We start from the raw sequence: 26,448 nt of genomic DNA, 5'->3' as shown, positions 1-26,448 counted from the left end.
TACCATATGCTTGTACTGAGTGGCTGCGAGACTTCCTATCTCTCAAAATTTAAAAATATTTGTCACTCTTGAATACTTCACTGCAGCAAACAAATGAGGTCACAACGCCGCACCCAAGAAAAATTTCGCACCAAATGGAAAGCTGCCCACAAGAGACGAACCTTCGATGTCTCGTTACTGCCATGACATTTCATGACAGTATGCTGAGAACACTTAAAAAAACATGCAAATTAAATGCACAGAAGAAAATCCTTGCTGCCAACCGCCTAGCGAGGCGTTTTCTCCGGGCAAACCCATGGCGGCAGCTCGATGGACCCCTTGCCTGTTAAGGCGCTCATGATGGCGACCGCATCGTCATTGCCCAAGAAACTATCCGCCCCTACGAAGGCGATGAACGTCGCGAACTCCTCTGGAGTGAGGGCCAGGAACCTCAACTCTGGCAGGAAAGGAGCGACGACTGTCTTGATGTCCGTGGTCTCGTTTGCAGTGGCTCTTCTCGTGCAGTACTCCTTCGCCCATCGGTGCATGGCAAGGAGGACGCACATCTCCGGCACGTTCGTCACCTGCAGTTGTGGATTTGTCACGGCTTGTAACAGCAACTTCAGCGACATCGCACAGTACACGGGCCTAATTAGTCCTTCGCATACACCCAAGCACAACCATACGTGTACATAGGAGAGCTGTACAGCTGTCAGAGGAACTTCGTAGTTTACAAAAAATTCATCATTGACCGCGGTTCGAAACCGGGACCACCGCCGCTCCAGATAGTTGCTATATACCACTTGAAACAACCAGGACCGGCCCTTTGCAGCCGTAAGGCTGCGCTTAGATGGATGCTAGTAATTTTTCCTTTATTGCAAATCTACTCCACCTTGGGGGATTCCCGTTAACGCTGGAACAGGGTCGCCGCTGAAAAGCCAGAACTCAAGCTAAAAATAGCCAAAGTAGACGCGCCATTTAATCTTAGCGCCCAATTAGTACTAGCCAAACAGAACAGAAGCGGAATTATGAATGTAATTTTGATTAACAATCATGATATGATACAATTTTGACAATGGCGTTTTGATTAACACAAGAAACGGAATAAAGACCTGAAAATTTTCCACTTTTGCTTGGTCTCAAAGCACAAAGCTTATCTACAGTAGACATTTTTCATGATACATTGTTTAGGGGATTCAATGTTTAGGGGGGAAGGTAGAGTAGGTTTGCAATAAGGGAGCAATTGCTCATTAGAAGTAACCCAAGCGCTTTCACAGGAGCGCTGAGAAAACATGGTGCTTTCCCAGAAAATTCGTAGTTGAAAAAATCGATCTGGTCCAGGGTTCGGATCCGGAACAAGGGTTCGAATATGGGGCAGTCGCTATATCGACAGTGCTAACCAGGACCGCTAGTAGAAGGTAGAGCGAGAGCGAATTCAACAACTCAAAGTGGGAACAGGGCTGGTTCAATGCTCAGTGTAATCCCCCAAGGTTGATTAGATTTGTAATAAGGCTCATAGCATGCTACCAAGCGCAGCCAACAGCTATATCAGCATCCACATAAGTTCCATGTCCTTTCGTCATTATTCTGGGAACGTACCCTTTTTGTCAAAACTATAGAGCCCAGGGGGTTCTCCTCTGAGTCAGACCATGTAGTTTGTAATACATCCGTATTGACCTCAATCTCCTAAATGTAAGGTTTTAGGTATTTCGAGACCATAAGCTGTCCTGTAAGACCTGCATACAGGCACAACGCGCTTGTTAAACGAGTTGCAAAAATATATTTTTCTAGTTTCTTCCGAGTGGTAATTTATAGTAACTCCGGAATAGGCTGGATACACAGGGATTCAACTTACCACTTATACTGATGATGCCAAGACACCAGAAAGTTGACCGCTGTGTTGGAGGAGATTGGACAAGGCCAGCCATATTTGTCCAAACTGATTCAAAGTATATGACTTGACTGGAACGTGCAATCACTTGCGACCAATGAGTATAAAGCATTCATAGAACGTGTTCGCCTACTAAATGATAAAACATACCCACGACCTAGTTTTGGAGAAACAGCGTCGCCGCAGTAGCTCGGTGGCTACTGTCCTTAGCTGCTCACCCGAAAGACGCGGGTTCGATCCTACGGTCGCATTTGTGAAATGCAAGAGGACCGTGCACTGTGCGATGTCAGTGCACGTTAAACAACCCCAGGTGGTCGAAATTTCCGGAGTCTAACTCCAGCGTCCCTCATAGCCTGTGTCACTTTGGGACGTTGAACTACCATAAACCAAACCTAATTTTGGGGCGTTGATGTCGTACGTGCTTTTCTGCTCCAGACGATTTACGGCTAACAAATGCCCTCACATTTAGATAACCATATTTTGTCTAGCAAGCGCCACTCACCGTGTGGAGGACGCAATGCACAGTCTGCTCCAGACAGTTGTTGAAGGCGTCTGAAGAAAGCACCGCCTCAGGGTTCTCCCTGAGGACGACGTTAATCGCTTCGTAGATGCTTCCGCCACCACTCATGATACAGTCGAGGACGAGGCATACATTTTCGGCTTTCATGTGGGCCTTGATGTAGAGCGTACAGGCCAGCTCCAGCTCCGGCACCAGGTATTTACGGGCAGCGGCTCCTGTGTACGCGGCTTCCTCAATGCTGCTGATATTGGGCTTTCCCTTGTACAGGTGCCTGAAAAAAAAAAGAACGCTATAGTCAGATTTCAGTAAACAAACTGTTGAAAAAAAAAAGCGGCCCGCTGAGGGTTCAGCGTAAAAATATCAAACATGTTTGCTTTCGCCCACCTCTTTTATGATGGCATCGCGTCTGAAAAATGCCTGCTTGACTTCTAAGGCCACACGTTTCTTATTTGCGAATGTCGTAGCATTACAACCCAGCGATGAATTATCACAGCGGAAGGAGTTCAGAGTCCGAACGATTGCCATTATTATTGCTCTCAATCTGGCAGGGTTCCTTGCTACGCAGCTGTATACTATAATTACACACTTAACTTTGCAACAGGTTTGCGCCCATGTGTGGCAGAATCAGTTTTAGGGCGCTTACTTTAGACAGTGTCTACGTGTTAGCTCTCGAGTTGAAGATGGGCGTAGCTAACCGCAGTATGAATACGTTCACTTTAGAGCGAAAGTGGCGCGTGCACTGCCATGCAGACCCTCTCCACATTCTTGCTCACCGTGTTGGCGGCCATTATGGTAACTCCTCTTGACAGCCTGCCGCTCTAAAGCAGACAGGATGCACGACGTTCAAATGTGGCAACACTGATCTCTTTAGACCAGGCGATTACAGCTGGTACCACAATGGCAAGTAGCAATAAAAGTGAGAAAGACAGCATTTTTGCAAGATTTCTATGATGACTGTGCTTACAATTAGAAAAACGTTCTTTCTGTTTCGACAGACACCAACGCTTGCTGGATCAATCAGTAAATTTTGTATTTCCTTCTGTGCAAACGTTCTTGGCAGTATACACCACGGTGGTGACCCAGGCGGTTACCATAATCTCCTCTCTGCGCTTTACCTTCTGATGCAATCATGTCCACCCAGAGGCGCCATTCTGGGACCACATAGTGCGTACAAAAATGTGTGCCGTGGGTCTGCCGTTTGCTCTCTGTGTACGCTGAAATTGTTAACGGATATCTGCCTGCAATACAAACTCTACTCCCAGCAACAGCGCTGTACGGCGTCTTGTCCCAGATACAAAATGCTCCTTTCAAATATAAAATCGCGGCTGCGTTACGTCAGGATTTTGCACAAAAATAGCAATGGCGCCAACACATTGAACGGTGGCAGTAAGGATCTATGCCGACAATTATTTGCTGATAGCGTGCGGGACTGAGGCGAAATGGTACACCAAACAGGACACTCCAAGTTGATTCGAGTGACCCCGCTTTAAACGGATGAAGTGAGAGTTGCCTATTGGAAAATGAAAAGGAAAGAACACATGGACAACAGGTGCGTCATCAGCGTTCTGAGAATGTCACGCGGATGGTCCAAGGAGAACTGCTTCGTGCTCGAAAACTTAGGAAACCACAAAGCAGACCCAGATTCTTCATTACTACCGCCAATTCATCCTACTGCATCTAAACAATTCTTCTTACGGTACCATCAATTTGACATGCCCAGTTAACAAGCCAGGAATAGTACTGCCTTCTACCACTAATCTGCTGTTTGCTCCCATAACAGAAGGAGAAAAAATTTCGATGCGACTGAAATGGACTCACTTCAGTAAGCCGTAGAAACCGTCCGGGTGGAGGTCCTTAATCACCACAGTGCCTGTTGCGGCGAGCGGGCCATAGAACATCGACCCAAAAGCTTCGTTCCTCATGGCCAGAAGTTGTCTGTGGCCCTTGAATGTCCTGGAGACGGGATACTTATCTGGCGTCACTGCAAACTCGACGTCGGCGTACTGGCCGGTTTGCAGGAATTTCTTGAAGTTGAACTGGCCAGGCATTGGGAACAAGAAAGACAGCACAAAATAGGCTTGTTCATGAAAGGCTCCCCCACTCATCCACGGTAGCTCATCAACGCACGCTCCAACAGTTTGCGATGAATTGTGCTGGCACGAGAGCAGACAGTCAAAATGGCAACGCTTGCACGGACAGAAGCATACACAACGGATGCAACTCGAACATGAAACACTGCACGGATGTCTTCAAATCCCTACAACGCACGTTCATGAACTATGCCGCTCTTCCATGTATATAGTAATGCTTCATTTCAAGTGCAGGCAAGAGACTTGGATGACGAAAAAAAATTCAGTATTTAGATGAAGATCCTTAAGGTCACCGAACAGCAGTAGGCAAAATTTTTGCATTTGAGCACGAGTTTGCAGGAAATTGACATCCGCTCTTGACATCCACGAGGCTCACAGCATTCGGTCTCTGGTTCGCTCCCACCAGTTTACGCTTCAAATATTGCGTTAGCTGATTGTGCGGCAGTGTAGACATAGCCCAGGCCCTTCCTATTGGTTATGCAGTGACGAAATACGGAACGGTAGCACATGCAGCGACTACAAAGTGTCTGGCTCCCACTCAGGCTGAGAAAGAACCCACAGGAGCTTTTATCTTCTAAATGCTTAGCTTTGTAATAAGCCTTCATATATTGTTAATGAAGACTGCAGGAATATGAATACTCACAGCAAACATTGTTGTTTGTCGGGGCTGAGACACTGCAGGAATATGAATACTCACAGCAAACATTGTTGTTTGTCGGGGCTGAGACACGTCGCCTTTTGCAGCAGGTGATCAAGCCGAGTTAGCCTGCGGCATTAAAAAGTGATTTGTAGGCATGCTGCTGTTACCAACTCCCGGCCATGAGTAGTTTTAGCATAGCATGATGCGCAATGCGCTACCGTGAACCACTTTCGCAGGGCACCATTATGTGTGCGCTGACTGGTCCCGACGAGGCAAGCGTGCACGCAACTGACGGGAACGTGGCGCCATCTGGCGCCACCATGGCGTTCTCTGCACGCGCAATGGCGCCTCGCGGAAGCAGTTCAACAGTAGCGAGTCGCACATCATGCTATGCTATAACTCTCTAATGACGTGCAGCTAGAAGGAAACGAAACAAACATATAACGGGAACGGTTTCCAATACTCAAAATACACCATTCCAAAGGGCACATGCTCTGATTTGAGGTGCACAACTGTCAACATTCGAAAGATAAAAATTACCTCAGCAACAAAGAAGAGCGTCCGCTCGAAACGAATGGCAGTTTTACTGACTGATGAAAGGCCGCAAATACATGGCGTGCTCATGATAAAAATTAGCGCTAGCATTAACAAGCTGTGTAATTAATCAGTGCTAACGAATGACGCTCTGATTAACAAAGTATGCTTGGTTTTCAAGCCGGCTACTGAACGTTAAAGAATATCGCACATTGCCCTTTGTGGTCTAAAAGTTGTGAAGATACTTTTGTCTTGCCCTTACATGTCACATTCTGCTGCCTCCTTGGGCCAACCATCGAGAAATCATCCTTGAAGGTGCTTCAAACGCCTGAACAGAGAACTGGCACTAGCAACTACAAAACGTGGTCCACGACTATCAACCCGAATTCTCACGCAGTGTGTGGTGCAAGGCGGACCTACGAGCTAGGACACCAGAGAGCCTGAGTATAATGTTCAGCGTAGGCTAACACAGGTTCAGTGATAAGCATAGCCTAGTGGCGTCATCTGGTTGTCAGGGATGGGAAGGGTTACTGTAAACAAACCGACGCTCCTCTTAAGCCTAGATGCGGCACAATCGTCAAAACTGGCAGAAGCAAAGTGATTGCAGTGAAATGTAAATTTGGGTGAACCAGGTGGGATTTGAACCCGCGACCCTTAGATTGCTAGACGGGCAAGCTACCCATAGGTCACAAACGCTCATTCGTTTAAGCTGGTTGTAGGTGGACATGGAGAATGCATTGTGGTCTTTGTCTTGGGGCGATATCTTAAGGACAAGGCCTAGTTAACTATGACGATGCTAATTAGTGATTGGGTAATACAACCCGATGAATTCGGTTCCTGAGATAGTACAGTGTATATGAACGTTTTGATGCATGTGTACGTGCGATATATCGATGTATAAGGTGTGATTCGGTCATCAAGAGAGGGAGGTATAAACCCGCCGCGGGGTTGCCGAGTGTGCTGCCAGGTGGTGATAAGATTCTACTTTGACACTAGGTCTCGTCTGTATGGTGGAAAGTTTCCACATGTTGCAGAGCTTTCTTCTCATCGCGTTTTCCAGTGCATGCGTCGCCTCGGCGCCAATGTTCGCTGATGCCGCCCGTGGAGCCCATACATGCAGAGCCCACAGCTTAGGAGAGCTTTTTTTTTCCTCTTCCATGCTTATAGCTACCCCGCCCCTCCTTTCCTCTCTCTTTCTCTCTTGAAGAGTGATTCGGTCGAAGGCCACCCATGGCCAACTGTCAAACATGCCATGCCACACCTCTCTGCTCCAGCGAAACATGCACCCTGTCCTTCGCCGTGGTAGGCAATGGCCCGCGACCGCACCCTCCTACGCCGCGACGAGCACTACCCGTGCCTCCGCTATAATTCGGCAAATACCGATGGCTGGGCTGCGGTATAGTTGATGGGCAGACCGCGGAGCGAGCAGGTTTGGCTCCCCCTTAATGCACCGCCCTTGAGGCCGAAGAGGCATGATGGCACCCACGCATTTGGCTGCGCCACAGTCCCTACGGACTGCAAGGTGGCCTGCCGCATACACCGGCGTGCCCTTCGCCTACTGCCCCGGTCCAGAGCGGGCCTGGACCGCTACTTGATTGTGTGGGTGCCAGACCACGCAGACATAGAAGGGAACGAGGCGGAAAACGTGCGAACTCGAGGCTATACTAACCGCGCTGCGCAACCCAAACAGTCCACCGGAACCGTTGGAATCTCCGCCTGCGACCTCGTCGAGGAACGCGGCCGCGGCGCTTCTCGAGCGGACGCCTCATTTCGGCTCCTGAAATTTTCGTCCGGATTACAGAAAAATTCCATACGACCGCGGAAATTTTGCTTCTATTCGGCGGATAACATCTCCCGGCACCCGAAGATACCGCTCTCGACCAAGTGGGCCAATTTTTGAGCCTTTTAGGCCCATTTATGTCTCCACCCTGTGGGAGCTCCAGCTAGGTCTAAAGCCGAGTAGCCGGTCTGCAGCCTTCTTCGCGGACGCCATGGCGGCCTCCGCTCGCTGCGGACCTCCTGCATGTTTGTAAACAAACGAGGTGGCGCTGCAGTCGCTAGCGAGCTCGTGGTAGGCAAAAGGTCGGGGAGTGGCGTCGCGGATAGGTGTTGAGTGCGGGTTTTCAAGGCTTGTAGGCGCATTTCCAGTTTCTGCGAATCATAGCAATGGTCGATGCTTTCAACTTAGTAATTTGTCGAAGTACACGAGCTCGCGTTTGCCACTGTGTATTGTATATATGGTTAGTAGTAAACATGTAGAAAGCGTTCCTGCCGTTTATTTATGCGCTAGGCATTGAATAAAACAAGTTTTGACACTCTGCACTAGCCGGAATGATTTTACTTCGGGACAGTAGTGAGGAGAAGTGCTGGCGTTGTTTCGTCGGAGCAGACATGCGCTCATCGTCTGCTGACATACGTACGTGTCGCGCTGCGCGAAAAGTGGGGACAGCGTCGTGTCCCCGATCTCCTGTCTCGCTTAGCGCTGTTTTTAGCCGCATGATCACGCACCAGCCAGGCCGACTTGTCCTCTTGTTAAGCTGGTCGATTTGGTGAGAATTTTTGATTTCTAGAATTATTTTCTTTCCTAGCCCTGAAGTCTAGTTTCGTGACGAAAAATTATAGCAAAATATTGAGTACAAATTTTTAAATTACGCCTTTTAGAAGTGTGGTCGTCAAAAATTGTGAGGTAATTTCTTTGATTTCAGTGCCGCATTTCTTTGACCAAAGCGAAAGCGAAGATGCCATAAACGAGGGAATAAACTTTAAGGTTCGTTTTCTGACCTCTCACATTTTCTGCGACTGGATCACTCACCTTCGTAATTCGCATGAAATTCAAATGATTCCATTTGTCGCAAACTATTCCTGAGACGTTGAGGAGCGTAATGAATCTCTCGATTTTTTCCCTACACGTGCAGTATTGTGTTAGTTTTTTGTAAGAAACGTTTTCATGTAACTATGCATGCATAAGTACTGATCATATAGAAAAAGAACTAATCGCGTCATCATACAGAACAGGGCTTTATGTACATGCTGGCATAAAAAAACTGCGCACTATCTACTCAATTATTTGAGACCTTGGGGGGACTTGATGACGGTGTTAATTATAATTGCCCAGAACTGCACCAGGTATAGCTATAAATAAAAGGAATGACTGAAACAAGCGTAGGAATTTCATATTTGCACCAAGTTTAGTTACATATCGCATGCATGAATAACGAAAACACTTTTCATGCCGCGTCCCCTCTCAATCTCGCCACGTGTCTGTTAGTAGCACGCCTGCGGCTGCTTCTTTGCAAACAAGCTTCGCGATCATGTATTACCCCATGAAACATGACACATGCATGATACAATGAAAAAGCATATGGCGTTAAGCACACTTAAGGTACGCTATTCTAAGCACACCAACGCGACCGCGCAAGATTGACACAACTTACCAGACTTCTTTCTACTCGAATGAAATAATTACGTCGTCATATCAAGAAACAGTTTCAAGTAAATATTAAATGTCACAAAACGCGCCATTAAAACATGGTGTGCTATTAACAAAAAAACGCATTCCTTGGGGGCGAGTGAACCTGTCGGCGCCCCGTGCACCCCGGCTCAAGGTAATATGTGTGCAGCTACATGTCTTTTTTTCCTTGAGCAATTATCAGCCTACTATCCTGAAGTTCAGGTGAATGAACGCAGTAACTTGCATGCTATTAAGTGCATTGAGTGGCAATGCCTATCGACTCCCAGACTTCGCACTTTACTACCGTGGCCCAATGCCTGTTAGCCAGTTTCCGAATGCGGCATTTATGCGCGAGAAACCTATCGAGGCTAATTTAATATTTTTTATGCTACTACGCGGATCCAGCAGTGACGCAGCTGGTCAATATATGCTGCTTCTGCAGTGCACAGGCTTGAAGCAGCCGCCGCTAACTGCGGCAGCTGCGGTAGGCACGGGCAAGCGGAACCTGTTTTGCCTACCATGCGAAAGTCGCTGCTAACATCAGCGCCACCGCATCTTCGTGACGTCGCGGGGTGAGGGAGGTCCATACGGTCCCGCGACGATGGCATCGACAGAAGTCGTCGCAGGCGCCGTCTTCGCCTAAAACTTCCACTCCGACGCAGGAGATAGTGTACGAAGGTCTTTTCTCTTTGGTGGTACTTCGTAAGCGCCAGCAACGCCTGAACACCTCGGCGGTCAACGGACCCTCCGTGAGCGCCGCTGTTTCTGGCATCCGAATACTGCGAGCTCCAACCCTCAGTTCTCTCAAACAGTGGTATCGAAGAAATGGCGGCCCACCGCTATGCATCAACTCCGCAAAGAAGATTTCACGATCGTTATCAAGCCCAGAGTGACGATCTCCCTGAAGACGGCCCTGAAGAACGGTAAGCTCTCAGCCTATGTAAATGCCTCTTCGGTGAACGCGCTTAGTATCTGGCCCATCTCGGACCAGAATATCACCATCGTCGCCACCCAAGACGTCGATGCGGCGAACGCGCTTGCTCGTGAATTTACACTTAATACTTCCAATGACTCCATTCCGATGGAAGGCCACGCCAAAGCCGACGGTGAAGTCTGCAGGGGGATTATTACGGTCCACGAACAGGAAACTTCTACCACCCTCAAATCTAAAGTCCAGTGGCACGGAGGAGAGATAGCTTTCATCCGACAGCTCGGGAAGTCGACGATTTCCCTGCTTACCTTCGTGGGGCATAGAGTACAGCGTTAAGTGCACTATAAAAGTGTGGTAATTGTGGTGCGCGAATATATAAGCGGACAATGCCCGCGTGTTTTCGATGCGGCACCATCAGTCACCGCGTGGACTTATGCCCGAATCCTCAAGACAATCGCTCCGGACACTGCGGCCAGACGGTCGCAGTCCTCGAAGACGGCAACATGGCGTCCCACGAGTCCACTCCTTCCTGCATCCTCTGCGGTGGCGGCCACCTTACGGGCTCACAAGACTGCAACCGAATTCCGACGGTTGCAAAAACCGGGCAACACGACCGGTCATAGGAAACAACCTCAGAGTGCAGTAACGCCGGGTCCTGGCACCGCTACGGAAGTCCCCCGCCTAGCAACAAGATAGTACAAGGCGCAATCGGACAAGCGCCACCGGGCGTGCCCCCAAGCCTCCTCGATCAACTAACCACAAGGCGTCACGTGATCCAAACGCTCCCGCATTGCAAAACGGATTTTCCGGCTTTGAAGGGCCCTCCGCCTGGCGCGCCAAAGAAGACATCACAGCCCAAGGTAGGCAGCCGAGATGAGCCTTCTCCGCCTCCCCATACTCCCCTACCTTTCCTCTACCAATTCCTCCTCCCCCTTAACTCTGACGTCACGGATCACCGCCGCGAGCTCGAGGCTCTCCGTGCACAAAAGCTCAACTCCACGACAAAATTCACGCGCTAGAAATGGCTCGGTCCTCGCCGCCCACTGCCCACGTAGCTCCGGAACCGATGCAAGAAGTGCCGGCAGACCCGACACCCTCTAGCTCTGACGTGCGTTTCACCGCCCTCAAAAATGCCCTCGCCCAATTAACGACTCCGATAACCAATTTTGGCCAAATCCAAGACAACCTGCTCAAAGCAGTCACGGCCACAGTTACGGCTGCCGTGACAGCCAACATTATAAGAAGTGGCTAGAGTCAAACCACCGCTTCTCCGCAGAATAGGGGCCCTCAAAGACGCGAACCGCTCATCAATATTGAACCGACACATTGATCTAACCGAACTCTCGGAGGAGCCGGAACCGCTCCCGCTTCAGGTGACAGAACCTGTGCCGGCTCTCCAAAGCAATCTTCCTTCAATCAGCATGGCTGCGTCCCCTCCCAACCAACCCTATAGGCCGCGCCGCCCCCCGCAAAGACAGCAAGCTCTCTCCCTTGTACAGTGGAACTGTCCGGGTTTCAAAGACATGAACAAATGCGCCAACTTAAGGGCGTACATTGACAACCTCGAAACCCCCGCCGCAGTCCTTGCGTTGCAAGAAACCGGGGATGCGGTAAAACTCTCGGGCAATAGTACTTTTCAACGAGACCCGTTCGCCTGTCTCCTAGTCCATAAGGCCTACACAGCGCAGGAGGTTAATCTCGACTTATATCTGGAATATTCGTACGTGATGGTCTCTGTCCTCCCTATACTGCGAACAGATAGCCCAGCACACATCCTTAATATCTACTGCCCCCGAAACTCAAAAACATCAGTTTTTCAAACATCTTTAGCGCAGCGCTAAGGATCGCGTGTCGCGACCCCCTCATCGTAGTCGGCGATTTTAACGCCCACTGTCTCATGTGGGGCTATCGCAAGGAAGAGCCGCCTGGTCGTATGTTGGCGGAACTTATATCTACGTTTGGCATCGCCCTTCTAACCGACTTTCCACCCAACACGTGTAGGGAATTCTGCCACTCGGGACACCTGCCCCGAGCTTACCCTCACGAAACACATCCGACACGCAGAGTGGATCAACACTGAGGACACCCTCGGTAGCGACCACTGCATACTGAACACCGTAATTTACACTCGATCCTTACATCGCCCCTTTGCACAAGCCAAACTTCACGACTGGAATGTTTTCCCATGCCTACGTAACTAGTCGAGTACTGTACTCGACTCCTTACCTCCGCTTACGGAAACATGACGAAGATTGCTTGGAGGTTGTACTCCGCAAAATTTTCAGAGAGCCTTCGACCTCCCGATCTCCGCTGTGGTGAACACCTATCGGGAACTTCGCGAGGCGCATCTCGTTAACCAATACACGCGTCTCGCCCAGACAGTGTCCGGTCGCCGCCTCTTGGACCGGTCATATATCAAACATGACCACCAGACGATGACACGTGTTCGAGTGCCCGAATTGTGGAGACGCGCCCTCTACGTTCGACCCTTCCGACTGAGATGAAAAAGGACCATAATGGGCGGCGCCAGGTGCGGGCGGACGCCCTGCACCGCCACTATAGCTCAAAGAAACACGTCTTTTACGCCGATATTGCAGGCCCCTACCATTCCAGGGGGGAATGGTACGCGGCTGCAGTCATACACGAGGGAAAACAGGTGGCTGGCCTCTCGTTCAGGGCGCTCAGTTCAACTCATGCGGAGGAGGTAGCGATCGCCCTCGCAGACTCCCATCCCAACTCTAAATTCATCCTCACAGACTCTCGCTTTCAGTTCGGCTGAATCACTCCACTTGCTTTCCAAATTTTTCGCGACTGCGATCCAACTCATCGCTCAATCATATGGGTCCCCAGTCACCAAGGCATGCCAGGTAACGAAGCCGCCCATGAGACAGCCCGCGCACTTTTTTACCGGGCACCAGGCGTTCCTTGGGAGGACCTTAACCCAGATCACAGCCCTATTCTTTCTTTTAAAGATATTACTGAGCACTATGTGCCGAACACCGGCGCTACTCGGTTCCTATGAAGGGACTGGGTAAAGCTGGCGAATGAACTCTCCTTAGGCTCTTTACAAACACTCTACTGTGTTTCTCAAGCAATTTGATTCTTCTTTTGACGGCCGCTGCTCATTCTGTGAGGAGGTGGCCGGCACCTTTCACATGGTTTAAGCTTGCAGGCAAAACCCTTCTCTCCCCCATCACCCCTTCCCCTACCAGAGAGGACTGGAAAGCGGCTCTGCACGGCTGCCATGCCACCACCTCCTCGAGCACTGCCGCTGCCTTCGGCATCGCTTTCCACTACGCCACCCTAAACTGACCTTGGAACAGGAGCTGCACTGGCGGCACCTGCAGGCGAACACCTCCCCATCCATATATGCATCCTCCACAAGATCCATCCCATCTAGTGCACCCCCCTTCTTGTGGTGTAGAGCCCCATCCACCCTATTTCATACCATCTGGGCATGCATGCCCAAGCTCGCCCCGCTTGGTCCTCCACCACGATACCTCCCATGAGTGGTGGGCGCAGCCACTGGCCCCCTCAGATCTGGCCTCCCAGCGTGAGCTGATGTAGTTAGCCGTCCAGGCGGCCCGGGCTGGTGGGGCTCTGCAATAGGGCCTCCGCATTCCACCACATTTATTTCTTTTATTCATAATATTAATAAAGCTATCCACCGTCACCGCTTCCACCCGGTGATTTCGCAACACAATCAGAGCCACAGGATAATGCTGCTTAAGGCTGCACACAAAAATAAGGCTTTCCGTTTTCGAGTAAAACCGGATAATTTGCACCCGCCGCGGTGAGTCAGAGGTTAGAGCGTTCGGCTACTGACCTGGAGTAGCCGGGTTCGAACCCGACCGTGGCAGCCGCGTTTCGGTGGAGGCGAAACGCTAAGCCGCCCGTGTGCTGTGCGATGTCAGTGGACGTTGAAGATCCCCAGGTGGTCGAAATTATTCTGGAGACCTCCACTACGGCCTCTTCTTTTCTTTCACTCCCTCCTATATCCCTTCCCTTACGGCGCGGTTCAGGCGTCCGCCGATATGTGAGACAGATACTGCGCCATTTTCTTTCCCCAAAAACCATTTTTCATTTTTGATAATTTGCTCGCTAACACATTTCGAGAATATCAGGTAAAAGTCGATTTCTACCGGAAAATGTACTGTAAAATGAAACTATGGCGTCTTCTTCAACCCGTTGACCGGGTACTAAAAAAGTAATAACAAATAGAATGCTGTCCATATTCACCCGACAGTCACTGGCGGTGCCGGCATCCCAGCGCTGCTAAACGGATCGGTAATCTTGGAAACTTGCGCTCGCTGGTCAAATTTCATAACAAACGGCAGCACATTGATGAGGCGAAGTGAACGCAGACAGAAGACTATTACGAGACATCACGGCACCTTCTTTATACAAAAACTTCCCGAGTGATCCCCGGTTCGTTTCTATTTGAACCAGCCATTCTCACACATCGGAAAATCCCACAATTCGCCTTCAAGAAACACACATGGCTGGCCAGTGCAAAAAGCAGTAAGACCCGCATGAAAACCGGCTTGTTCTAAAGCGGTACTTCTCGTATCTGTTGATGCATTTAATCCTATTTCGCCGGCAGTTATCTAGAGCGCGGAGCAACGTAAAATAATAAGTACTAAAGGTGGTTGTTAGAAGTGAGCTGCAATGACACTGCAATGACAAGCGGACTCGAAGGCGCCAGCTGCGATCGATATGCTGCGGGCCGATGTTGACGAAATACGACGGCTTCTAACCCAACAACGACACGAGCTGCCGAAACGAACGGGGCACGAAACGGCCTCCCAACGTCACGAGGGAGTCCGCGCCCCTGCCGCGGCAGCAATCCAAGAGCCGACACACGCCGATCGCGGCACACCTCCTGTCCTCACCGGAAAACGACGCCTGTACAGCTCCCAAGGGTACACCAAGCCTGAACGAAGTTGTGGCTATGTTCGCTCGCCGCAGCTACAGATGACGGAGGCATTGACGAGAAAGTCAGCACCAGCTTCGCCCGTGCTGATCCAGTCTACGAACGATACCGCGTCCGCCATCCCCGAGTACGACGGTAGTGCTCAACGAAATGCGCTAACGTGGATCTCGCAAGTGCATTGCTGCGTTGGCCCACTATGGTCCCCATCACTGACGCTCGCGACGGCGGCAACCCGGCGGCAAGAAGCTGCGAAGGACTCGCACAGTTTTTACGGCATTGTTTACGAAACGTGGGACTCCTGTAAGCACACCTTCACTGCGCGTTTCGACCGGAAGCTCACAATGCAGGAGCTTCTGGACCTGCAGGCTGCTCGAACACTGCACAGTTCGGAAACCCTCGTCGAGTATATGTACTCGAAAAACGCTATTCTGGACAAGTCTCCCACCCTCTTGCAAATGGAGAGAATTTCGCTGATTCTCAGTGGAATCAACGAGGACACCTGGGCTAATCCCATCGCTGCACAGGCGTGCGGCAGAGTTATGGAACTGATCGACCGTGCAGCGCTCCTCGACACCCGACGGCGTAAGGCAGTAATGGTACAAACGACGCAGTTCCGACATTCTGCACTGGGGCAACGGAACCGGATGAGCGGCAGCGACGAGTCCAGAGCGGCGGGCGCGGTGACCCAGGCGAGCAGTCAAGGCGGCGGGAACAGCAAGAACCAGGAAGGTGAGTGCGAGCAAGAGTCTGCTTCAACTGCGGCAATATCGGGCCCCTGTCAAGAGATTGCGCAAGGCCAAAAACAGAAGCCACGATCCGTGCGGAGCGACGCCGAGGAACCAGAATTAACAAAGCACTCAACACCGGGCCGACAAAGAGGCAAGCGAACTGTTACCTGCAATTGACGGGCGGCACCTTCCCCATCGTGAAGGGCTTCGTCGAAAACCGACCGGTGAGAGTCTGCATAGACAGCGGCTCGAACGTGTCCGTCCTCAAAGAGAGCTCCTTGGGCCCAGACGTGCGCTCCCGACCTTGGACGTATCCCGAAAAGATAGAAGTGCTCGACCGATGCATCAGACCTTCGCGCGTGGCAACCTTGGAAGTGACTGCCGGAAGATAGACCGTGCGGCTCGAAGAGGTCGTGATCGCTCCCCCGACAAGTGCCATGGACCTGATTCTGGGTTCGTATTGGCGCCGTGCCGCGAACGCCGACGTCACGTTTCATCCCTCGAACGACGTCGCCCTGGTCTCAGTACAGGCATTGGCGATTGAGTCACCATCTCATGCGCCAGGCGCACACGATACGAACCGTGTTGAAGAGACGTTAACAGCCTTCAGCAATCGCAAGACCCCAGACGAAGCTCCAACAAGCGACATCGGATTCGTAAGGTTGAACTCAAAAGACCCTGGTCCAGACGAAGATTTCGCTTAGCTGGAAAAAGAGGCTGTGTCCAAAATGGACCCGTGACGCAGACGCTGACGAGAGGGATGAGCTCCGCACAATTTTGAAACGCCATCACAAATCATTCACGACGAAGACAGGTGCACTTGGGCTCTGCAATCACGTGGAGCACAGCACTGAACTCAGGGACGACATTCCTGTCGCATCAAGACCGTACAGATATTTCCCTGAGGACCGCAACTTTATGAAGGAACAAGTGAACGACTACCTAGCTAAAGGGATCACCAGACCTAGTCAGAGCCAGTACAGCGCTTCTACCATTGTGGGGGATCAGCCACACCACCCGACCACGCATCAAAGGGTGGTCCATGACTACAGAAAACTGAACGAAAAGACCATCAGTCCACCGTATCCGATGCCAATTATGGAAGATGCCATCTAGACATCATGAGTGACGGCTCAAGGTACTTCACCGTCTTGGACGTGAAGTCGGCCTTTCTCACGGTGCGAATAAAGCCTGACGATATCCACAACACCGCCTTCGTCACGCCGAACGGAAAATACGGATACCTACAAAAGGCCTTTGGGTTTTGCAAGGCACCCAAGACCATGCAAAGAGTCATGCGCGATACATTTGGTGTCCTGAAAAGAACATCCACATACATGTCCGACGTCGGCCAGGGAGCAGCTGCGGTTCCAGAAGCACTGTCAATGCTCGACGAGGCACTAAGAAGAGTCGCCGTCAACGGCCTGAAGATGGACATCAAGAAATATCAGTTTGTGCGACACATCTCATTCCTTGGCTATGTAATCTCCGCAGAAGGGCGAACCCTGGACAAAGCGAGAGTCGTAGCCGTAGACAAGTTTGAGCCTGAGAGACACGCCAAGAAGTTGTACTCGTTTCTGGAATTGGCAAATCACTACTGCAAGGTCATCCCCGAGTTTTCGAAACTCACATACCCACTGCGTCAACTCGTCTCCGAGGATGCGCCATTCGTCTGGACGAGCGCGCACCAGGAAATCGTAGACAAAACCAAGAGCACACTTAAGATTCCCCACTACTGGCAAACAACCGTTCGGACTGCCCAAAGCAAGTGCACGTCGACGCACCTCAAACAGGGCTCGGAGCCATACCGACCCAAACGGAAGGGAAAGGGTTATCGAATACGCAAGTCGATCTCTGAATAAGCATGACAGAGGTCTACACTCGAACATGGTCGAATGTATGGCGCTGCACTGGGCCACCACAGAGAAGTTTTCCATCTATCTGCGAGAAGGTCCGCGATTCAGTCTACACTGACAACTTCAGTCTCTCCTACCTACACAGTCTACACAGACAACTTCAGTCTGTCCTACCTAGTGAAGAAGGGAGCGACGAACCGCCGGTTCGCACGTTGGACTCTAGATCTCGCGGAGTATCGCTTCGACGTTAAGCACCGGCCAGGACGACAGAATGCTGCAGCTGATGCTCTCTCGAGACAAACGGTGGAGGCTGAACCCACCGACAAGGAAGTGACCCGCAACGATCTCGCCTGCCTCGCCGTAATCGTGAGCAAGCTTAGTCGCATACGCGAACTCCAAGAGTGTGACCCCGAATGCCAAAAGTTCTGCGCCGAAGCTGGAACGAGCAACTCCAGCTATGAAGTTCAAGACGACATTGTGTTGAAAAGATCGATCGAAAGAGGGCGTGTTGGCAGAAGAGTGGTAGTTCCCGCGGCACTCCGAAGCAGTGTCATGGCGGTGTTTTATGACGACAACGGACACCTTGGAAGCGAGAAAATGAAAACCTTGGTGCAACGAAAGTATTGATGGCCGTCTATAGCGAAAGACATCCGCCGTTACATCGAGTCATGCAACACGTGTCAGGCGGTAGACTCGCGAACGACACGAGCCGCAGTGTGCCTGAACCCTAAAGAAATTCCGAGCGAGCCCAATGTTGTCATCTCTCTCGATCACATGGGTCCCCTGGATGGAAACGAAGGTTATGTCCTGGTATGCATCGATCACGCAACAAGGTACATGGACGCGGTAGCAGTGCCAAGCACCTTTTCGAAACACTACTTGGATTTTCTCACTAGCGGCTGGATTCCCCGATTCGGCGTCCCCAGCACCATCATCACGGATCAAGTGAGAGGCTTCGTGAACAAACGAACAGCTCAAGTTCCCCATAGACTTAGAACTCAGCACGTAAACTCTCCGCCGTACTGGCCACAGTCAAACGGACTGATTGAACGAATGGTGGGAACCCTAAAACAAGTGCTACGAAAGGTCATCAGCAGCTCTGAATCGTGCAAAAAGGAACTGCCAAAGGCGACATTCGGCATCACCGTCACAAAGCACCGCCTCAGCAACCAAAGCCCATTTTATCTCATGCACGGTTACGACCCGAAGGTGCCCGGAGAACTGAACTTTGGAACCATCGGGGAGGAATCCGACGCCGCACGAAGAATGCACGAATTGGCCAAGAGACGGCAGGACATGTAAAACTCCAACGAAAGGCGTCAGACGCCGCATTTCCAATGTGGAGATCTCTTTCTTCTCTAAATCTGCGCAAGATCTGCATTGGATGCAAGATACGAAGGCCCGTTCGAAATAACAGCACTGACTGGCCCCAACATGGCTGTCACACGCAGGATCCCTCACATTCCTGGAAAGTTAAACGAGAAAACTGCGAACATCGAACAACTAAGAAGGTACAAGGAACGCGCCTTGGACACCGGGGAACTCATGTCCTCAGGCGCATATTTTGGAGGGGCCGTGTTAGCGGTCGCATTACTTACACGCCACGCGGACCCCACACGCCAGCACAAGGCACTTAAAGCTCCTGCGCAGCGACCACGAGGCGACCCTCATCCGGCTCTCTTTCCGGCTCACGAGGTGAGCGCCGAGCGGAGACCGCGTGGCCCAAGACATTCGACTCCGTGCCACATAAACCACGTGATCACGAGGCCTGCCCGCGCCCGCATCCGTACTCAGATTATTCCCAAGCCTCGGCATCACTCAAGCGAGGAACAACGGCGTAACGTGAGCCGTCGACAGGCGCGCTGCGAGACTCCAAGCTTCGAGCGAGAGCAATTATTGCCAGGAGAGACCAGCGAGACGCCGACGAAACGCGACGCGTCAGCACGGTCCTCCCAGCTCTGCAGATCCTCCGAACCTACCACGTATTAATGATCCAGTTAGTTTGGACCTTTTAACCTTAAGTTTGAATAAACCAGATTGTTTTTAATCTAGGAGAATCCGGCCACCTCTTCGCTGACATCAGTGAGATCTACCTCGCCTTTTAACTGTCGGTAGAACGCGGCAGTATCAGCGGTAGCACTAATAGAGCATTACTATCGCGATCAGGTGTTTCCGGGACGCGAGTGTGCGGGAAAAAAATTTCTTTCGGCGCGATCCCGAAACCCAGTCACCTGATATGCGTAAAGATGTGAGGGTACGTGCATGATCTCTCTGCTGGTGACCGCACCACGTGACTGGATAGCGAGGAAGCTCGAGAACACGCGTCCCGTCATGTTTTGATCGCGACAGTAGTAGTACTACGTAGGTCCTGCACATATCCAGGGTTTCCGACAGCGCGAACAAAGCGCGTGTCTGGCCATTCATATGGGTGACACCTGTAGAACTCTCCGAAGTTCGAGAGGCACGACTAAACTGGAATCTTCAGTAACGCAACAATATGCACGGCACGGAAATCAACGTTTCACTAATCCATCCGGCATGTCATGCAACACTGGCTCACCGTCCGTGTGCGATGAAACGCCAACACGCGCAAAAGAAGCAACTCGCGAAAAATAACGTCCGCCGCGTAGTTTCGAAACGAAGCGTTTAGAGTGCTATAAAGTGGATCACTCCGCCACTGGAAGCGCAAAAAAAAAAAAAACAGTACAGCACTCAGTGCGGGGAACCAGCGGTAAACACCAGGCCAAAGAAACATGGCGCCACATCACTCCGATGTGAAGAGCGTTAATTTGTAATCAGTCGCCAACTTTCAAACACCTGCTAGTTTACCGCAGGCACGGATAAGCCACCTTGCTGACGCAATTTAAGTCATAAGGCGGACATTTACGACGCAACGCATGCGAATCTAATGTGAAGAATTAACGAGGTTTCAGCGCAGAGCGAAAGCACTTGCCTGTTTCACAACCGATGTGTTGCAGGGTATTCCGATCTCCCGACGAATTACAGCGCTGCGCAAATGCAGGAGGCGGTAAGCGTGAAAAACAAACCACTAATACGACGAGCGAACAGCAATCATACACAGCGCTCCTGAACTCGGGGAAGCGACCTCCAGTCTGTGGTGCGCACTGAGCATGAAGGGAAAAAAAAGTGAAGAGGGAGCATCCGGCGAGGGACTTGAAGCCTAGTCGTAAAAAGTAAAAATGCATTAACAGAAGACGATTGGTCCCCACCCACTCCCCGTGACCATGCCACGTGATAGCGTGCGGTGATATCTGGCGCCGCTGGGATCGCGCATGCGCGGACTAGTGCGGCAGACTGACTGTAGATGAACTTCCTTGCTGTAGACGCCCGCGTCACGGGCCGCGCACACGCGCGCACTAAAACGTTAACACCAAAATACTAAGGAGTGACTGGGAGAGCAAAAAAACTGGTAAGGGAGCGGCTTCACGAGCGCTTGGCTTGCGGATGCTGGCCACTTGGCGTCGCGCTCCCTCCTAAGTTTTGTTTTCCTCCATGGCATCGAGTTTCATTCGTCTGATACTCACCGCCGGAATGCCGGAATGCTGCCAACATATCACGACAGGGGCGCCACTGTAAAGCTCAGTGGCGCTGGAGCCCTCGCCCAGGCCTGGTTTAGGTTTCGTCGAAGTGAGTCGCGAGAAGTTCGTTTTTTATTGATGCTAGCGCGGGAAAATGTGGCGTGCTATGCTTTGACAAGCTTGGCAATGGCCAAATATGAGGACGAAGAACAGACCGGCGGTGAAGACAGTGCGAAAAAGCTGCCTACTAAATTAATTTTCTTTTTTTTTCACTCTGAATTCGTAGCCTCCGCTCTGCCTCACTGGGTATACAATGTAGCTGCAGAGAACTTGTTCGCGGGTCCGATCACGGCTACGCTCGCGAAAGAGAAGAATACTAAAGCGGGTCAGTCGGTTAATAATTTTGAAGCTAAGCATAACATGGCTAAATTTCTATCAAGGCGACATGAAAGGACGCTCTTTGTTCACACTTTGTTCTGTTTCCTGTCTCCATAACATTTACATGTCAAAGCTGCCTTGTGGCCTTTGGGGCAAGCCATGAAGGGTAAATCGCTGCTGCAGGGTGGACCTCGGAACGGTAAGGAGCTGCTCTAGAGTAATTTGGACAGCGTTGGATTTTTTTTTTCCAGTTCACCGAATGTCAGTATACGCGAGCGTTTTTGGGCTTCACTGCCACTACGATGCATCGACACTACTTGTCTAGTTCGTTGGTACATTTCGATACTTGTCTTCAATTGCACGTACCTTAAGCTTTGTGGTGTGTTTTCTGTCAATATAGCTTCCTTTCTTGTAGGCCGGGAATCATTTCGTATGTGTGACCAACTAACCCACCAGTTCGATCATCCTGATCAATTGCACGAAAAAGATGGCGCTCCTCCGTAGGGTACGTGTTTCTTCCATCGGAGTTCGCACGGTTGAAACCAAGCACATGGAATTCGGCCGCCGCTACTGCGTTTCTATAGAGCCAACTCTTGTTCAGCAGCACAAACGCTCGGAAATAACCGACTAGTTGGTTACTTACAAACCAAATGCAAAGGGCACATGTGTGCTGTGCGATATCGTGTGAACTTTAAATAGCCTTGAGATGACCATATGTAGTGGGAGCTTTGTGCAACAATCACCTTCAAGTGTCTCCAATACTGAGACACATCCTGCGCTGAGGCCAGGAGAGAGAGAGACAAGAAGAATGACAATGACACCAGTTTATTGCGAGTAAAACGGGCGGAGTGAGGCGACTGGCTCACAGGTAGCAGACGCGTTGGATGAATTCGTTGGGGCGAGGGTCTCGTGAAGGACTTCATGGCCCAACTCGTACCTGCGAGGGGTGGCTCTGCGGGTAGGGCTTCTACGAGAACGTTGGGGCATCTCGGATGTCTCCGGCGGAGGGATACCGTTGACCTGGCGGGAACGCGCTCTCAGAGTCTTTCTTCCTTGTCTCGACGTGGTTTAGAGCTTGGCTTCCCCATTTCTGGAAGCACCAGGTAGGATTTTTCCCCACTGTATGCACGGTGTTTCACCTAAGAGTTTACATAAATTTTAAAAATATGCTTTCTGAGTTAGAAGAGCGCTTTTTCGGCAACGCATTGTCAGCGGTGTAGTATATCAGAGAGTACAACTACGACGTTCTAACTAGCAGGCTGGTTAACTAATATTGAATGGTTAACTTTTTAAGTATTGCAGTTAGGCTAATTAATTATTGAGAGGCGTGAAGCCCACCGTAAGTGATATCAATAAAAGTTTTTAGAATTTCGAAACCATGCACGGTTACCTTTGGTGCTGTGGCTCAACATATTTTGGCTACATCGCGCCAAAATACGCGCATTTTCGAGAAGCTTGCCGGTAAAGCAACCTCTCCAGTGCACGTAACTCGTCGAAACAGCAAAATTTGTTGGGCCACTGAGCCGAGTGTAAACGTGTTTTCGCTATTATAGAAACTATTATGGATACTAATTACGATGGGCTATACACCTCTCAATAATTAAAGAGGTTAACAGTAATACTTAAATATGTACCTGCTCAATTCAGTTAACCAGCCTGCTAGTTAGTAAGTCTTAGTTACAATCTGATGTACTACATCGCTGACAATGCTATGCCGAAAAAAACACGCTCTTCTAATTTAAAATGCCTATTTTTAAAATTTCGTAAAGTCTCAGGTGGAACACCCTGCATAATCATTATCATTATCAGCAGTAGTTTAACAATGCCCGCACAGGACAAAGGCCTCTCCCATGTCTCCCCAAACTAACGCTGCCCTATGTCAGTTGCGTCCACCGTACCCTCGTAAACTTCTTAATTTTATACACCAGCCTAACATTCTGCCGCAACCTGCTACTTTTCCCTTCACTTGGAATCTGATGCGTTACCCTTAAGGACCAGCGGTTATCTTGCCTCCGAATTAAATGCCCTGCCCATGTCCATTCTTATTTATTTCGAAGGATGTCATTAACCCGTGTTTGTTCCCTCACCCACTCTGGCCTCTTCCTGTCTCTCAACGTCACACCTGCCACATACCTTTCCACAGCTCATTGCGCTGTCCTCAGTTTAAGTTGAACCTTTTTCATTCACCTCCACGTTTCTGCCCCTAGGTGAACACCGGCAACATGCAGCTGTTGTATATTATTCTTTCTAGGGAAACTTATTTGTAAGCTGTCATTCATGACTGAGAGTACCTGCCAAGTTCACTGCACCCCATTCTTATTCTTCTGGTTATTTCAGTCTAGAGGCCCGGATCTGCGATTAATACCTGCCATAAGTACGTGTGTTCCCTTACCACTTCCAACGCTTCGCTGCCTATCATAAACGCCTGTTCGCTTACCACATTGTTGAACGGTACTTTAATTATCTGGGTGTTAGTTTTTGGAACTGCCGTTCTGCTTTGCCTATATAGGACATAGATTATGTTTTGCATTTCGTTCCCTCAGTTACAGGGTGCTATATAGGACATAGATTATGTTTTGCATTTCGTTCCCTCAGTTACAGGCGTGGACATAAGTAAGCAGAGCACGCTAATTCGTTTTAAATGCAAACACGTTTTCCCTAGAGGGACTGAAGGAACGTTGTTGTTCCACGAGAAAGCGCACTGGCGTACCCTACCAGTACGCACACACCATTGTTGGCAAATTCAATTAGTCGACGCGTAAAAATTATTGGAAGCGAATAGCGTGCTCCGCTTACTTTTGTCCGCGCCTGTACATACGATACGATGTTATCAGCGAATTGCAGATTGCAGCGTTATTCTCCAGTATATTTTATCCCCAACTCTCCCCAATTCACATCCCTGAATACCTCCAGCAAACACGTGGAGAATGGTAGTGGAGAGGTCGTGTCTACCTGCCTGGCACTCTTGCTTATTGGTACGTCATCACTTTCCCCATGGAGGACTATGGTGGCTGTGCAGTCGCTATAGGTAGTTTCTTCTACTTTTGTATAGCCCTCTTCTACGGCCTTGTTCCGCAATATCTGCATGACTGCTGATGTTTCTAATCAGTGAAATGCTTGTTGGGAACATATATGGCATTGGGTATAGTTTGCGTGCGAGATCGAGATAGTTGGTAATTCATGACAGACAGGAATACCACACAGCGCAAGTTTTAGACAAGGACGATGGTTTCCCGTGTTTTCTTCATCCTTGTATAAAAAAGTTGCACTGTGTTGTATTCCTATCTATAGTGTGAGAACTTTTTCAACACCTGATTGATGGTGCGAACATGGTATATTGTCGAGTATACCTGTTACGAAGGGTAGCTTTCGAAGCCTTAGGTTTCTTTGATTGTAATAGCGGTTACCTTAGTACATGCCTTGCAGGAAACGAAGAGTAACGTGATCAGTCAGTAAATTTTTAATGTCCTTCACGTCCTCTTTCTTGAGGATTAATATTAGCGTTTCCACGATACCCATCCGTTCGAGGTCTTAAGGCATTGTGTTACATTGTGGCCAGTTCTACCACCATCTCCCAACCGTCCTTCAATAGAGCGGCAGCTACCTGATCCTCACCGGCTAGTTTCCCGTTGCTTATGAAGCTTCATTTTCTCTTTCGTCTCCTGCGGAATGTCCAATTCCTCTTCACCGCCGCCTCTGTTATTACATCCTAATTATTTCTGTTATTGTGTAGATTTGTGTACAAATCCTTGTCCACCTTATATCGGTAAAGACAATCCCCCCACCCCTTGTCTCTTGGCGCATACATCAAATTTTTGCCAATTCCCAACTTCTTCTTCACCTCTTTTAGGCTACCTTCTTTCATTAGCGCATGCTCGATCTCGGCGTAATGTACTGCGCTGTGTCGACTACCTTACTCGTATATATGAACTTTGGCAGCTCCACTAGTTCTTCCTTTCAGGTTGCAGCCTTTCATGCTTTGGCGTTTCTAAATCGCACCTTTAGTCTGCACAGGAAGCTTGCTAGTATTGTGCCCCGTGCTTCGATTGTCCATTGCGTAATTATATTTCTGGGGTTATCATTCATCACTTGAACGTAGTGAGCTTCTCGTACTCGGGTAAATCGTAATAACCGTTCTGCAACGAGATCCTGATTTAAACCTTCTCTCTTACCACTAATTCGTTGATGGGTTTCTTCCTCACTAGTTTTCTACGTTCCGTCTTCAAGTCTAGGTTAATTCGAGATTTTAAGCACCCTATGGTCACTACATCTCACCTTGTCGAGCAACCTGACGTCTTGCACGATGCCCAGGACGCATGCAGGATTCGCTAATTAGGAAAAGAAATTAGAAAATAATGTGGTCAGTGCCTCGGCCTCGTGGAGTCTTTCCGCCTACCAGAGTTCCGAGAATTTCTCACTTGGATTTCTGTTTTTAGTTCTCAACCGAGACCGTTTCGGCCAGCGCTCGGTGCTGAAGCGACCCTTTAGAGTTATTTTATAGCCCTCGTCCGCCGCGCACCCATTCGCACTGGCAAGGCTCAGGGGATCGCGCCACAGCACAAACACCCGCACATCACCACTCGCTGCAGTGGTCTCCGAACCACACAAAAAGAAGAGCAGTGCACTCCAACTCCAGGTTCGGGCTCCGTGCTTCACGCCACCATACGGGGACTAGACAAGCATCCGAGGTGGGGAATAGGTCGAGAGCACCAACTCCCTGACTAACCGGTCAAGTGACCGCAGGTGCACATTTTTGAGAGCATTTTTTTCCTGGGCCTTACTCATTATCCGTAACTCCTCACGGCGCCCAATCCCGGGTTTCGCATCGTAGTGGTAGTATGTCGTAGCCGTCGGCGTAACGGGTGGATGCGTTACAGTGGGACCACTCGGTGGCTGGTTACCCCTGAATGAAGACGTTATGATGTGGGTCAAGGAATCCGATGGGCGGTTACCACCAGAACCATCGGGAGTATGGTCA

At 50.1% G+C, this 26,448-nt stretch overlaps 1 protein-coding gene across 5 annotated transcripts; it reads right to left on the bottom strand.

The window, feature by feature from the left end:
- Window positions 1–231: 231 nt before the first annotated feature.
- On the bottom strand, window positions 232–20,702 carry LOC144132712 (BTB/POZ domain-containing protein 6-B-like). 5 transcript variants are annotated; one of them, XM_077665311.1, is made up of 6 exons: window positions 20,632–20,696; window positions 20,507–20,561; window positions 5,124–5,246; window positions 4,209–4,426; window positions 2,373–2,661; window positions 232–563 (listed from the first exon to the last, which is right to left on the bottom strand). In XM_077665311.1, the coding sequence occupies exons 3-6, from the start codon at window positions 5,184–5,186 to the stop codon at window positions 267–269; spliced, it is 867 nt and encodes a 288-aa protein (XP_077521437.1). In that variant the 5' UTR covers window positions 5,187–5,246; window positions 20,507–20,561; window positions 20,632–20,696; the 3' UTR covers window positions 232–266. The 5 variants fall into 5 exon arrangements, with proteins under 5 accessions (XP_077521437.1, XP_077521439.1, XP_077521436.1 ...); XM_077665313.1 differs by having other exon boundaries at window positions 5,178–5,246; window positions 20,507–20,702; XM_077665310.1 differs by having other exon boundaries at window positions 20,507–20,695.
- Window positions 20,703–26,448: the final 5,746 nt, after the last annotated feature.

This window comes from Amblyomma americanum, chromosome 5 (genome assembly GCF_052857255.1).
Source record: "Amblyomma americanum isolate KBUSLIRL-KWMA chromosome 5, ASM5285725v1, whole genome shotgun sequence".
Lineage (NCBI taxonomy): Eukaryota > Metazoa > Arthropoda > Arachnida > Ixodida > Ixodidae > Amblyomma > Amblyomma americanum.
This window is presented reverse-complemented; position numbering and strand designations above follow the sequence as displayed.